At 39.6% G+C, this 13,495-nt stretch overlaps 1 protein-coding gene across 1 annotated transcript; it reads right to left on the bottom strand.

Annotated features, from left to right (window-relative positions):
• Positions 1 to 2,574: 2,574 nt before the first annotated feature.
• LOC308244826 (small ribosomal subunit protein eS4-like) lies at positions 2,575 to 3,739 on the bottom strand. The gene has a single exon (XM_080661109.1). The coding sequence runs from the start codon at positions 3,617 to 3,619 to the stop codon at positions 2,828 to 2,830; it is 792 nt and encodes a 263-aa protein (XP_080517235.1). The 5' UTR covers positions 3,620 to 3,739; the 3' UTR covers positions 2,575 to 2,827.
• Positions 3,740 to 13,495: the final 9,756 nt, after the last annotated feature.

The raw sequence follows: 13,495 nt of genomic DNA on the forward strand, positions 1-13,495 counted from the left end.
TGCAGATATGATCCTTTCCCATACAAAATATGGTTGTGTAGTGAGGTATAAACCAAAGCCATGTCTGGTTGAGTTTGGGATTCTAAGTATCCCAAACTCATAACCAGATACCTTCCTTCATATCACAGGACTGAATTGAAGTGGGCTTCCAATGGGATGGCCTTTTATGATGGCCCATTAACTTCCTATTAGGAGTGCACAAGTAAAATTTGAATCTATTTCCTATCCCCACAAATTGTACAGTTGAGTATGTCTTATTCTGCTGTTTGTGGTAGCAAAGCAGTTAATGGGCACCAATATAAATTACATTCTCTACTTAGAAACTCCCATAGATTAAGGGGCCTAAATGTTTTCCAGAAATAGATCCCCTGGGACTTGGCAGTCAGTGTGGGCCTGGGCTACTTCAGCTTCCATTTGAAAAAATATCTCTAAAAGCCCAGCTTGAGTTAGAGTACAAGTCCCTTCCCACCATCGTGTTTCAGCATGTTGTCTTAATGCTTGTTTTAGTTGATAACCCCATTTTCATCCCATAGAGCTCACAATCCTTTGCTGTGTTCTTGGACTACTATTCCCTCAAGGCATCCTAATTCTTGCATGAAGGTCTTTTTCCTCTGCATGTCTCTGTTCATTAATGGCAAATTATGTTTGTTCTAATATTTCTGGGCCTGATTGATTTTTTCTAAAACTTTCTTTGATCTGGTAGGCCAATATATAGACATTTTTTAATCCACTGTATGTGCTGTTGCCATGCTGCTAATTGCCTTGATGCATAGGAAAACATATTTTGTATCCAAAAATATGTGTTCCTGAAGAAAAAGTCACATAGGCAGTGTTTACTCCTAATGGACCTTTGTTTGTGTGTGTCAGAGGGTCTGCCAGGGGCAACTTCTTTAGATTTCAGGGGTTTTGGAATCCAGTATATGATTCCACCATGTGATTCTCCATGGGTCTATTGATCTAAAAAATCCACATGTTCTTTTTTTCTTTAGCCTTCTATTCACAAAAACAGGGCAAGAAACTGTCAATGTGAAATGCTGGGCAGGCATGGATGGCTTTTTACCTTTATAATTTGGCATTTTTTTAAACACTTCAACATCAAATTTATAGTTACGCCAGGATTTTTACCTCTATTGCAGAACAGAATATTTAGGGGTTGAGCCAGGGGAAGAAATTTCTGTGGGTAACTCCCCAATATAGGTCCCTGATAGCAAATGTAATCCTCAAAATGTGCGCCAACAGAGCCACCAGTGCTGTTCTATTTAACCGCCATGAGGATTTCCTTTGTTTCATTGAAGCATGTGCCACAAGTCACCCCTGTAACCATGGTTCTCAGGCCTGCTGCCTCCCAGCTCATGGTATTTTGCTTTAGTAATAGCAGAGGCTTTGGCAGACAAAGTGCTTCACATTTATGGGCATCTGAGTGAATGCTAAAAGAGAAAAATTATCCTTTTGCTCTAAACTTCTCTCGAAGCACCAAAGTTATGCTTGATTTTCCATTTCTAAACTACTTAGAAGAGTATTTCACCAACTCCTATCTATTCCCATGGAAACTCTTCTTCCTGTTGAGAAAATATTTTTAAAATTTAAACATTAAGCTTAGTTCAATATGCCTACCTTTCTGAATTCCCATTGAGTCAAGAGCGTGAGGCCCTCAGAAGTTCTGTAGTGTGTCATGGAATGCAGTTGTAAGATGGCTGTGTTTTCAATTCACATCCTCTGTGACAGTCTCGCCAGGCGCCAAATGCTCATGCTTTTCAAAATAGAAGTACTTTACCTTATTAGGAAGAATGTTATTAATCATTACTTGACAGCCATTATATAAGGCACAATGAGCAGTGACATCTTCTGTCACCATTTTGTATTAAGGGGAAGTCTTGGAATAATTCAGATTTTTTAAAAAAATATATTTTATTGATTTTTTACAGAGAGGAAGGGAGAGGGATAGAGAGTTAGAAACATCGATGAGAGAGAAACATCGATCAGCTGCCTCCTGCACACCCCCTACTGGGTATGTGCCCGCAACCAAGGGACATGCCCTTGACCAGAACCGAACCCGGGACCCTTGAGTCTGCAGGCCAACGCTCTATCCACTGAGCCAAACCGGTTAAGGCAAGATTATTATTATTTTTTTTTATACAACTAGTAACAGTCTCAGTATAATGTTCCTGCACAGGTCAAGGAAGCTTAAAAGAGATGGGATCTTTTCTTTTTATTATTATTATTTTTTTTAAGTAATTTTACATTTACAGAAAAATTAAGATAGTACAGAGCTGTCATGTACCTGGCAACAGTTTCACCAATTACTAACATCCTACAGTGGTATGGTGTATTTGTTACATTTAATAAACCAATATTAATACATTATTAACTAAAATCTGTATTTGCATTTCAATTATAATTACATAAAGTCAAAACAAAACTCCTTATTTTGCTAGAAACCTACAAATTAAAATATATGTTGACAATACATCAGAGTAATTGCCTATGCAGCTATGAGATAGGAAGTAAGAAATGTGACTAAAAGGGAATAAACAAATAAATGAAATAAGAGCTTTTCAGGAGCAGATAGCTGGTTACAAACTGAAAAGTACAATGAACTAACTCAGGTATATTAAAAAAGGAAGAGGTTGAAGTGAAAATGACTTTAGGATAAAGGACTGTCATACTTATTTAGCTGTTAAGTCCCACAGGAAAAGGGAATGAAATTTAGGTTATGAATTATCATATTAGTGGGCATGTCCATTTCCCCCATCTTCTTCCCCCCTCTCCGCCCCCATGCTGCATTATCTTTAATTAAGTACAAAGACTCTTCTAATGTCACGTCAGCTCATTTCACCAACTGTTTGGCCACCAGTCTCTTGTCTCTCTCTTCAGCAATGGTGAGGTGAATACCCTTTCCACGGGGAAGGGAAATCCATGGTTTGTTGCCTTTGCCGATAACAAAAATGTTGGAGAGCCGGGTGGCAAAGCTATTACCAGTGGTATCTTTGACATGAACTACGTCAAAAGAACCAGGGTGTTTCTCTGTGTTGGTGATCACACCAATTCTTCCCAGGTTGGCACCTCCGGTGATCATACATACGTTACCGGTGTCAAACTTGATGAAATCGGTAATTTTGCCAGATTCCAAATCAATCTGAATGGTGTCGTTCACCTTGATGAGGGGATCAGGGTAGCGGATGGTACGAGCATCATGGGTCACCAGATGAGGGATTCCCTTTGTGCCCACAAAGATCTTCCTCACTTTGCACAGCTTGTACTTGGCCTCCTCAGGTGTTATACGATGAACAGCAAAGCGACCCTTGGTGTCATAGACCAGACGGAAATTCTCTCCTGTCTTATCAATGCTGATGACATCCATAAAACCAGCAGGGTAGGTTACATCGGTTCGGACCTTGCCATCGATCTTAATGAACCGCTGCATGCAGATTTTCTTTACTTCATCTCCTGTTAGGGCATACTTAAGTCTGTTTCTTAGGAAAATGATGAGAGGGAGACATTCTCTCAGCTTGTGGGGACCGGTAGATGGACGAGGAGCAAATACACCGGTCAGTTTATCCAGCATCCAAAGCTTTGGAGCTGCTACACGCTTCAGATGCTTCTTGGGACCACGAGCCATGGCTGTGCTAGGCACGGAAAGAGGACTCTCTTCTTGCTAGTTAAAACGAAATGAAGTTTATGAAAAGAAAGTAGTCACCCGCCGTGCCTCGGTCTCCGACGCAATGGTGTCTCACGCAATAGTGTCTCGGGATCTTTTCTTATAAGCCAAAACATTTATGTGAGTTCTCCTTGGAATCTAAAACCCAGTAAGAAGTTAGTTAGGTATTTAGACTCGAGCTGTATAGAGCACTGTTTTAAGATCCTGCTCCTACCTGCCTTGCTTCCTGTTCTCTAGTTGCCTTTTGGCATTTATTTATCTAATTCTCTAACTTTTGAGAAGAGAGTGACTTGGAAATGGAGAAAGAGTCTATTTAAAATTTAGAATTTTTCTCTGGCCGATATGACTCGGTTGGAGCATCTTTTCATATACTTGGAAGGTCATGGGTTCAATTCCTAGGTTGCCAGTTCAATGCCTGGTAGGGATGTGTAAAGGAGGCAACCAATCAATGTTTCTCTCTCACAATAATGTTTCTCTCCCTCTCCCTTCTTCTCTCTAAAATCAATATAAAACATCCTCAGGTGAGGAAGAAAAAAAAAAAAAAGAGTATAGATTTGCCTAATGCTAATCAACCTTATTTTTTTCTAAGATGGGAGTTTCTGCTAATATGTTCATTGTCCCATTCATTCATTCATTCATTCATTCAACAAAGAACTAGTGGACATTCATTCTATGTCAGATATGGTAGTGGTTGCTAAGGGTAGGAAAGGAACACTCAGATGAACAGAGCAGGTTCTCTGGTCTCTGGAAGCTCACAGTGCAGTGGGAGCTCCTGTAGAGCCCCTTGATGTGTGAAAGGCATTCTCACTCAGAAGAAGCCTTCTGCTCCTTGTTGACTTGTGCTAATCTGGGAAACAGGATTAAAGGAAGTCTAGTCTACCTTTAATGATTAGGGAAGGAGTTACAGTGAAAATACATTTATTGATTTAAGACATTGGAAATTCCAGATCAAGAACAGGCTGCACTTCTCACAGCCTCAGCATCAAGGACAGCAGGATGATGAGTTTGAACTGGTTTTCCTTCTTCATTTGAGAGACTGATCAAGACTAACCCCCTCATGCCTCACCATAGATCTAGCTTGGTTATCTGGAGAAGTCCATGGCTCCTAGATCATCCATTCCCCACAGAATATAATTTCTGTGTACCCCTGTTCATAACTAAATCCCCATATCTCCTATTCCCTCTAAAATCCTTTCACTATCACCTCTTAAACTGTAGGGTACAGGAACAGTAAAGTCTCCTGTATTTGTCCTTTTCTGAAATCCCTCTTGCCCCTTTCCTTATGAGAGCTTCTGATACATTTCAAGCGAAGGAAGTTTTCTCTCTGAGAAACCTATGTAACTTAGAGGCAGGAAGCAGGATAAATGTTCTACTTGTTTGCCATTGTCTGTTGAAATTCATATCATGTCATGGGATCAGCTGTAAACATTCCTTATTGCTGCCATCCACAAACCAACACATTCCTTACATTCTTATACTGACATTTTTCTTCCCCTGCTCCCCATCCCTATCATATTCTGAGTGACTTTATTATCTTGTGAATGACTGATCTTGGATTCTGAATATATTGGCCAGAGAAGAGAATCCCCGCTAGGTCATTTAAGCAGGAGGAATTTATTCTAGGGCCGTGGTTGGCAAAATGCGGCTTGCGAGCCACATGTGGCTCTTTGGCCCCTTGAGTGTGGCTCTTCCACAAAATACCACGCCTGGGCGAGTATTTTGAAGAAGTGGCATTAGAAGAAGTTTAAGTTTAAAAAATTTGGCTCTCAAAAGAAATTTCAATCATTGTACTGTTGATATTGGCTCTGTTGACTAATGAGTTTGCTGACCACTGTTCTAGAGTGACAAATAATTTGAGGAATCATCGGGAGTCTGGAAATAAAAACAATTTATTAAACTTTCAACATTGACTACCAAAACTGGGCTGAATGCAAAGGATCTGTTGTCCTCAGATTTGGAAAGTACCAGCTCCAGAATAACACCATCACTACCATGATTTTAAAAGCTGCTACTGTAAGAGGATCCCATAATTTAACAGCTGTGATTTACACCAGCAAAATGGGTATCCTGTTCTCTGTCTCTTGACACCACACAGCTAGTGATTAGACTCTGGGATCTTGGCAAGCACTGCCTCTAAACCCTGCTGGCCAGGAGAGATAGAGGCAGCATCAAAAGCTTGTAATCTGCCTTGGTTTTGCCTTACAGAGATTTGGACAAACAAGAAGACATCAGAGGGGAGTTCCCTCCTATGTCCAATGCAAAACTCATAAAGTTAAATGCAATTTTACAAACCTTCTGAGCCTTTCTTCTTGTTAGATTGCAATAAGGGCCCCAGATTCTACTAAAATCAAATTTCTCTACTTGTGCTCTGGATCCTATCACAGGGGTTTCTGTTATCTACACTAGTCCCCACATCACCCCTGCAGTGAGTAATTCCCATCAGCACACAAACATCCTACATCATCACCCATCTTAAAAAATAAAAATCTCCCTTGACTCCCACAATGCTGTCTGTTCTGTTCCTCAAAATGGTCAAATTCACTATACCCTCCAAGCATTTTATGTTCATCTATTTTGGCTTGGAATGTTTTCCTGAATTCTGTGTATGGTTGGCCTATTCTTGTAGCTAATGTCTCAGTTTAAGTTAATCAAAGAGTCTTTCTCTGATCACCCTTTCTCCTGTGTCTACCTCCCTTAATCACACTATCACACCACACTGTTTGTTCTCTTTATAATTCTTAGCAAATTCTAAAATTGACTTATTTATGCACTTACTTACTTTTAGGTTTGTTTACTTCACTACAATGGAAGCTTATAGAGCAGGTATGTTTTCAGCTTCGTTCACTTCTGTATTCATCGTACATCTCTTGGCACAGAGGAGAGGTTTAATAAATATATATTCAATAAATGGATGGTTATGTACCAGGAGGAAGAAAATGGTGAGGATCCTGAAGGGATGGAAAAACGAATTCTCCCACATCTCCTTCCCTAACCAAGGTTTTGAAACCTTATAAAGATGGGTACCTCTGCTTCCCCTTTCCTGGGCTGGCCTCCCACAGTGAGTGGAAATGGTTCCATGTGTAACAGTGTTCTACATCTACCTTTGAGCCCCCGTAGCATGTCTTTGATTTATCATTTCAGAGAGCCTCTACTTTTTAATAGCTTTGATTTATGGAGAATCATTATTTGTAATGCCACCTGATTTATGAATTTATGAGATTTTTTTTTTTACTTTTAGCTGCCTATTCTCCCCTTTAAAATTTCAAGCTTGTTTTTTTCATTCTTTTTTTCTTTTGTAAGAGCTTTTGGTACAACCCACATTGTTTCCTTCTGTTCAAATTATTATTATTTATCTTTCATGGAGGTTATTTTTCTTGGACCAATTATTTGCTTACTCCCTATTGCATATTTTTTCTGTCTGAATTGCATATTATTTTCTTAATGGAGAGTAAGAGCTTAATATCCTGTATTGCTTTGTCTCATTAAGTTCTGACTCATTGACTCATTTTCTGGTTCCATTTAAAATAATTAAGTGCTCCTGAAGGAAAGGGAAAAATGTTTTGTTTGTAAGACCGTTTTGGTTAATAGAATCTTTCTGATCTCCAAATCATATAATTTCAGAGTCAAATAAGGCTTTGATATCTCTTACCACAAAACTTTACCATTGTATGCATCTCCTCTGGTATCCCACAGTAGCACCATGAGGACAGAGTCCAGGCCCACTATGTTCAGGGTATTCACTGAACATTTTTTGAATGGAAAAATGAAAACTTTCTTTTTGGGCAACATAATTTTCAAGTTCAGAAAATATAAACAGAAATTCTTCGAGGAACTTTTGGCCCAAGAAAACAAGCACAAAGATCTTCTCAGCTTTTTTCTTAAAAAGCAAAATACTGTGGAAGCATCTAGTAGGAGAATAGATAAGTGTTAAATATTCATTGGACAGAACCCTATATACAGTGGTCAAAGCAGGTGACCTAGTGATACATTCAACATTAATGAACCTCCAAAATATAATTTTGAGGAAGGAAAACTAAGTTATAGAAGAATATCTAGAAATTATTCTATTACATGAAGTTTAAAAGCTTGCCAAACTTATAAAATATATACTTTGGGAGACATACAATATGCTAAAGTATAAACAAATACTTGATTATGTAAACAAAAAATTCAAGGTAATATTTTCTTGGTGTTGATGGGAGTAAGTGGGTAGGAGCCACCCAGGAAGGCTACACAGGGGCTTCATGGAAGTACTTTATTTCTTTTTTAAAAAAATATATTTTTTTATTGATTTTAGAGAGGAAGGGAAAGGGATAGAGAGATAGAAACATCAATGATGAGAGAGAATCATTGATCGACTGCCTCCTGCATGCCCCCTACCGGGGATCGAGCCCACAACCCAGGCATGTGTCCTTGGATGGAATCGAACCTGGGACCTTTCAGTCCACAGGCTGACGCTCTATCCACTGAGCCAAACCAGCTAGGGCAGTACATTATTTCTTAAAATGGCTGTTGGGTGAACATGGTCTTTGTCTTATTTTTCATATTCCTTTATATGCCTGAAATATTTCATAATAAATATGAAACCCCAATGGACTGTAATAAAATTGAGCAAGGAGAAGATATTCCTTCTTAAAGAAAGTGAATATGAGGCACAGGGAGACATTCATTGCATATTGAATAGATTCCCCAAAGATGTAAAATGTAAATTTTATAGATAAAATTTGAAAAAAATTGACACTGTCAATTAGTTTTCAACTAGTATAATTTGATATTCAGTATTTTTCCCCAAAATTATTCATTCCAGTTATTGAAAACATCAGTAACCATCATATTTAAGTTCTTGAAATTGCATTTTGAAAGGAAACAACACAAAAATTTATACAGCAAAATGTAAATGTAGCTAGAAGTGTTTATAAGAAGACTGAGTTTCTGACAAATGTGCATACAATTTGAGTGACAAAATCTATCTGGTTAAATGCTAAAATTCTACATTTTATACATGTTTATACCTTTGATAGTAAATATTGTAAATTAATTGCAAGTGTTAACTCATTTATTAGTAGTCCTCATCAACAACTGTTACTCTCTCAATTTACAGAATAAATAATTGAGATATAGAAAGTGAAGGGACTTATCCAAGGTCACATCTCCCCAAAGAGGTGAAGGCACAATTGTAACCCAGATTTCCCAGTGCCAGTGTCTATCCACTAACATTAGTTTCCACCCATCTCTAATAGACAGTTAGGCAGTATAATAAAAAATAGTATTTTTAAAGCTCATTTCATTGTGGTACATTATAGTTTTATGAGGAGGTGAGCTCTGAGTGCATGCTATGTGCCAGGCAATTTTAGCTCTAACCAAGCTCTAACTAAATCTTCATGACACTCCTCTGAGTTAAGTACTGTTATTATCCATGTTGCCTAGATAAGGAAAATGAAGCACAAAGACTGGAAATAAATTTCCCAGTTTCTCATGACCAATCTTGAGCCATGTGCATCAGCACTTTTGTCACAGAACAAATTTAAATAAGAAGCCTAAATTGGGGGAAATGGAGAGAAGTAGAAGAAGGTCTTATAGGTGGAGTAGCAAGTGGGACAGAAGCGAGTGTCTCTGAGTGGATTATAAATATTACTCTAAAGCATATACTTTATTTTATTTTATTATTTTATTTTATTTTATTAATCCTCACCCGGGGATATTTTTCCATTGATTTTTAGAGGGAGTGGAAGGGAGGGGGAGAGACACATAGAAGCATCGATGTGAGAGAGGCACAGACACATCCATTGGTTGCTTCCCACTAGGGATCCAGCTGTATGTGCCTTTGACTGGAATCGAACAGGCAACCTTCAGTCCCAGGGCAGAGGCTCTCTCCACGGAGCCAAGCTGGCTAGGGAGAACATAGACTTTTACAACTCTGGCCTTCAAATTTTGATAGTGCATTTCAAGCGGTAGTTTGAGAGCGTTGGGTCAAGATGGTTGGAATATAATAGATGACCTCAGAGACATCCATTCTTCCCCTGGCATTAAAGCAGACACTGGAGGCAGCTGTAAGAAGGCGACACTCGTGAGCTGGGGACTGTTCTGAATGTGTGTCCTCCGCGCTGGTCCCCAGCGCCCACCTGCAGACCAGGATCCGACCTCCCCTTGTGTTTTGTCTGATCCCCCTGGTGCTGGGCCGTGTTTCCAGCCCTGAGACCAGGAGGTCGCCTGTGTGAGACTTGGATGGGGGTTGGACAGGAGCAAGGCTGCAGGATGAACTAGAGAAAGCTGTGGCACTCCCTCCATCCAGTCTGGTGGGGTCATCAGAGGCTGTCTGACTCCAGCCCGCTCTGGACTTAGGGCTGGGGATGGAGGTGGGTGGGTACTAGCTCCCTTCACTGCAGTTGGCTGGTGCCTTTCTCTTTCACTCCAGCTTGAACAGAGTCCAGGCCTGGAGGGAAAACAACAAACAAACCAGAAACCCTTACCCAGGACCTTGGTGGTGGAGGCCTTGGAGTTGGTGGGGAGCAGTCCTCCAGGCTGTCCCGTGGGGTTAGGAAACTGGTTTGGTCACCTAGACCCACCTCTCCCCAAGTCCTGGGGGTCTGGGGCCTCTGGCCGTGGAGGTGGTGAAACCTGACAGCCAGGGCACGCGGTGAGGTGCCGGGATCCTGGCTGCCTTCTCCTTACTCCTGTCCTTCTCCCTACTCCTGTGTGCCTCCCGCAGGAAGGGCAGGCAGATAGAGGGCTGCCTGCACCCCAACCCTCACCTCATGTCAGCCTCCACCCCCCAATAGCTCTGCGGTGAGTGGGGACCCCACAGCTGCTGGCCCTCAGTTACTCCGAGACAAAGGCGAGAATGATCGTGAGTGGGTGGTCAGTTTTTGGAATCTGATAAAGTTCCTGAGAGCCTCACACAGTCCCTGGAACCTGCTGCTTAACCTCCCTGTCCAGCTCTTCGGGTCCTCTTTTAAACTATCCCACATCTGGTGCTTAATGCTGTATTGTACACCTAAAGCATTTGTTAAGAGGGAAAATCTCATTGCTAAGTATTCTTATCACAATGCAAGGATAAATTTTTAATGAGTTACATGACTTTCTCATCTCCAGTATCGTGGGTCTATATACTTCAAATCTTCCAATTAAAACATTATTCCTGGTGCATCTTCCAAGGTGTGTATGGACGCCCGGAGCATTGCAATGACTTCCCTATGTTACAATCCTTGGAAGATGGGGTCGAAATCCGTTTGCACAAAAGCAAATCTGGCCAAGAGGTACCATGGAAACTGATGAACAGTACATGCGAGTGTGTAATTACAGACAAAAGGAATGACAGTGGGGAAGAAAGAGATTATGATGGATGGTGCCTTCCTGGAGTGTGCCAAAGAAGATAGGGGCGTGAACCTGGGGAAGACGGAGGGGGTTGTAGAAACTGACCCCAGCATTGGGGAGCAGGCTCCAGAGGATATGGCCTGTGCAGAAGGGAGGGGTGGCCTTAAGCACTATGTATCTGGGTGACTGTGAGGAGCTGGGTCGGAGTGTTTTCTTGGAAGTGTAGTGCAGATCCAGATTCCTACTCATTCTTTCCACTCCTCCCCCCAATTACACTTTACATTCAATATTATTTTGTATTAGTTTGAGGTGTAGCATAGTGGTTAGACACTAATGTACTTTACAAAGTGGTCCTTCCTGATATTACAAGTACCCACCTGGCACCACATAGTCATTACAATGGTATTGACCGTATTCCCGATGCTGTACTTTACAATCCCATGCCTGTGTTGTGACGACCAATTTGTACTTCTTAATTCCTTCACCTTTTTCAGCCAGCCCCTAACCTCCCTCCCCTCTGGCAGTCACCAGTCTGATCTCTGTATCTATGAGTCTGTTTATGTTTTGTTTGTTTATATTGTTCTTTAAATTACACATATAAGTGAAATCATATGGTATTTGTATTTCTCTGTCTGACTTATTTCACTTAGCATAGGTCCATCTATGCTGTTGGAAATGGTAATATTTCATTCTTTTTTATGGTCAAGTAATATTCCATTATCTCTATGTACCACAGTTTTCTTATCCATTAATCTATCAATGGCCACTTGAGTTGCTTCCATATCTTGACAGCCTTTTTTTTTATTTTTATTTTTTTGGTGAACATTTTTGCTCTGTTTATTTCTCTTAATGGCTATAATCTCTGCCCACAATCCATAGCAACTTTACATCAAAGAATAATTACCTGTACTTTCTAGATTTAAAAAAAGACAAGTGGTTTATCTTTACAATCTGCATTAAATCTTGATAAAGAAAATGAATGTAGCAAGTTGTTCATCCTAAGCAGAAGCATTTGTCAGTATTTCGCTAGGAAGTTGACTTTGGGTGTTTCTTCCTCAATATTTTCCTTACAGTAATGCTATGAGGAGATACAAGATAGATTATTGCTTTGGAATAGCTTTTGATCAATTTGTGGAAACATACACAAATAAGATAAATTGTAAAGCAACATTATATATATATATATATATATATATATATATGTAATTGAAATGTATAAGTGGCACGGGGAAGTAAAATAAATGAGTGAACAGAGAGAAATGGATTTCTCAATCCAAACTAAGTCTGATATAGCTTTCTTTTCTATAACATACATCTGGGGTTGGACAGTTTGACAAATTAGAGGTAGTTTGTACCAACAGAGTTTTGGGAATGGAGTTTCCTCCCTGCATCAGATCGGTAAAATCAATAACCCGACTTAGAGCTCAGCTGTTTTGTTTCATAGCCTCTTGAGGCAGAAAACAGCGTAGTCAAAGCAGGATTTCAAGGGTACCGATCCACAATGTGGTTAACAAAGATTTTCTCTTTGTATTGGTGCTCACCATTTTTGTTATAATGTGTCTGGGCATGGATCTCTTTGAATTCATCCCATTTAATTTAATTTATTCATTGAACTTCATGGATATCTGAATTAATGTTTCAATGTCTTTTGGGGGAATAATATTTTAGATATTATGCCTTCAGATATTTTTTCTGCACTGTTCTTATATTTTTATCCTACTATTCACTGACAAGTCACATATGTAGCTATGAAAATCTGTACATCAACTAATAAAAAGTACTGTGGAATACTATGACACACTGGTATTCTTATTGAAGGGATTGGTGTTCTGTCCTTAGATGAGATAACTCTAGACAGCTTGGTACTTTGTGGGCCTACAGCCCTCAAATATATCACAGAGATATTCTGTTTGGCTTACTAAAAACAATTTGAGCACATTGTGTGCATTATAATTGGTGAGATTTCTGTCAAATCTAAATTTCTAACTTCTTTTAAAAAATTAGGAGATCTAGATAGAACTTAGCTTTTACTTTCACTTGACTACAATTGGCTGATGCTGAGCAGTGGCTGTTGCTTTTAGATGGGGCACATGTTCTCTATTTTGTCACAGTCTTCTTACTGACTTATACGGGTTTCCTTCAGTCATTTACCTACATAACCCTAACCCCAATCCTAATTCTACCCTTACCCTTTACTCTAAGTATTAGTTTTGGGCTTCTGACTTCCTATTTCAATTGGACATGGAATCCAGATAGCAACTGCTCTTTTGAAAAGCTATAAAAAGGGTCAATAGTTTCTAAGTGAAGCCTGAAAACTTTCCCTTTGTGTATATACATTTTACTAAATAGACTTTGTGCCATGTCATTTGGCCACTCAGAGGCCTTTAAAAATTACTTGTAATATTTTCTTACTACAAACTAGTTTCTGATCAATGAGGTTTCTGGATAGTTGAGTCCTTTAAAAGTGATGTGTCAATAGAGGGATTTGATTGATAACTTTGAAAGTGTTAATGCTATTGAGAA

The sequence above is a fragment of the Plecotus auritus genome, assembly GCF_963455305.1.
Source record: "Plecotus auritus genome assembly, chromosome: 3".
Lineage (NCBI taxonomy): Eukaryota > Metazoa > Chordata > Mammalia > Chiroptera > Vespertilionidae > Plecotus > Plecotus auritus.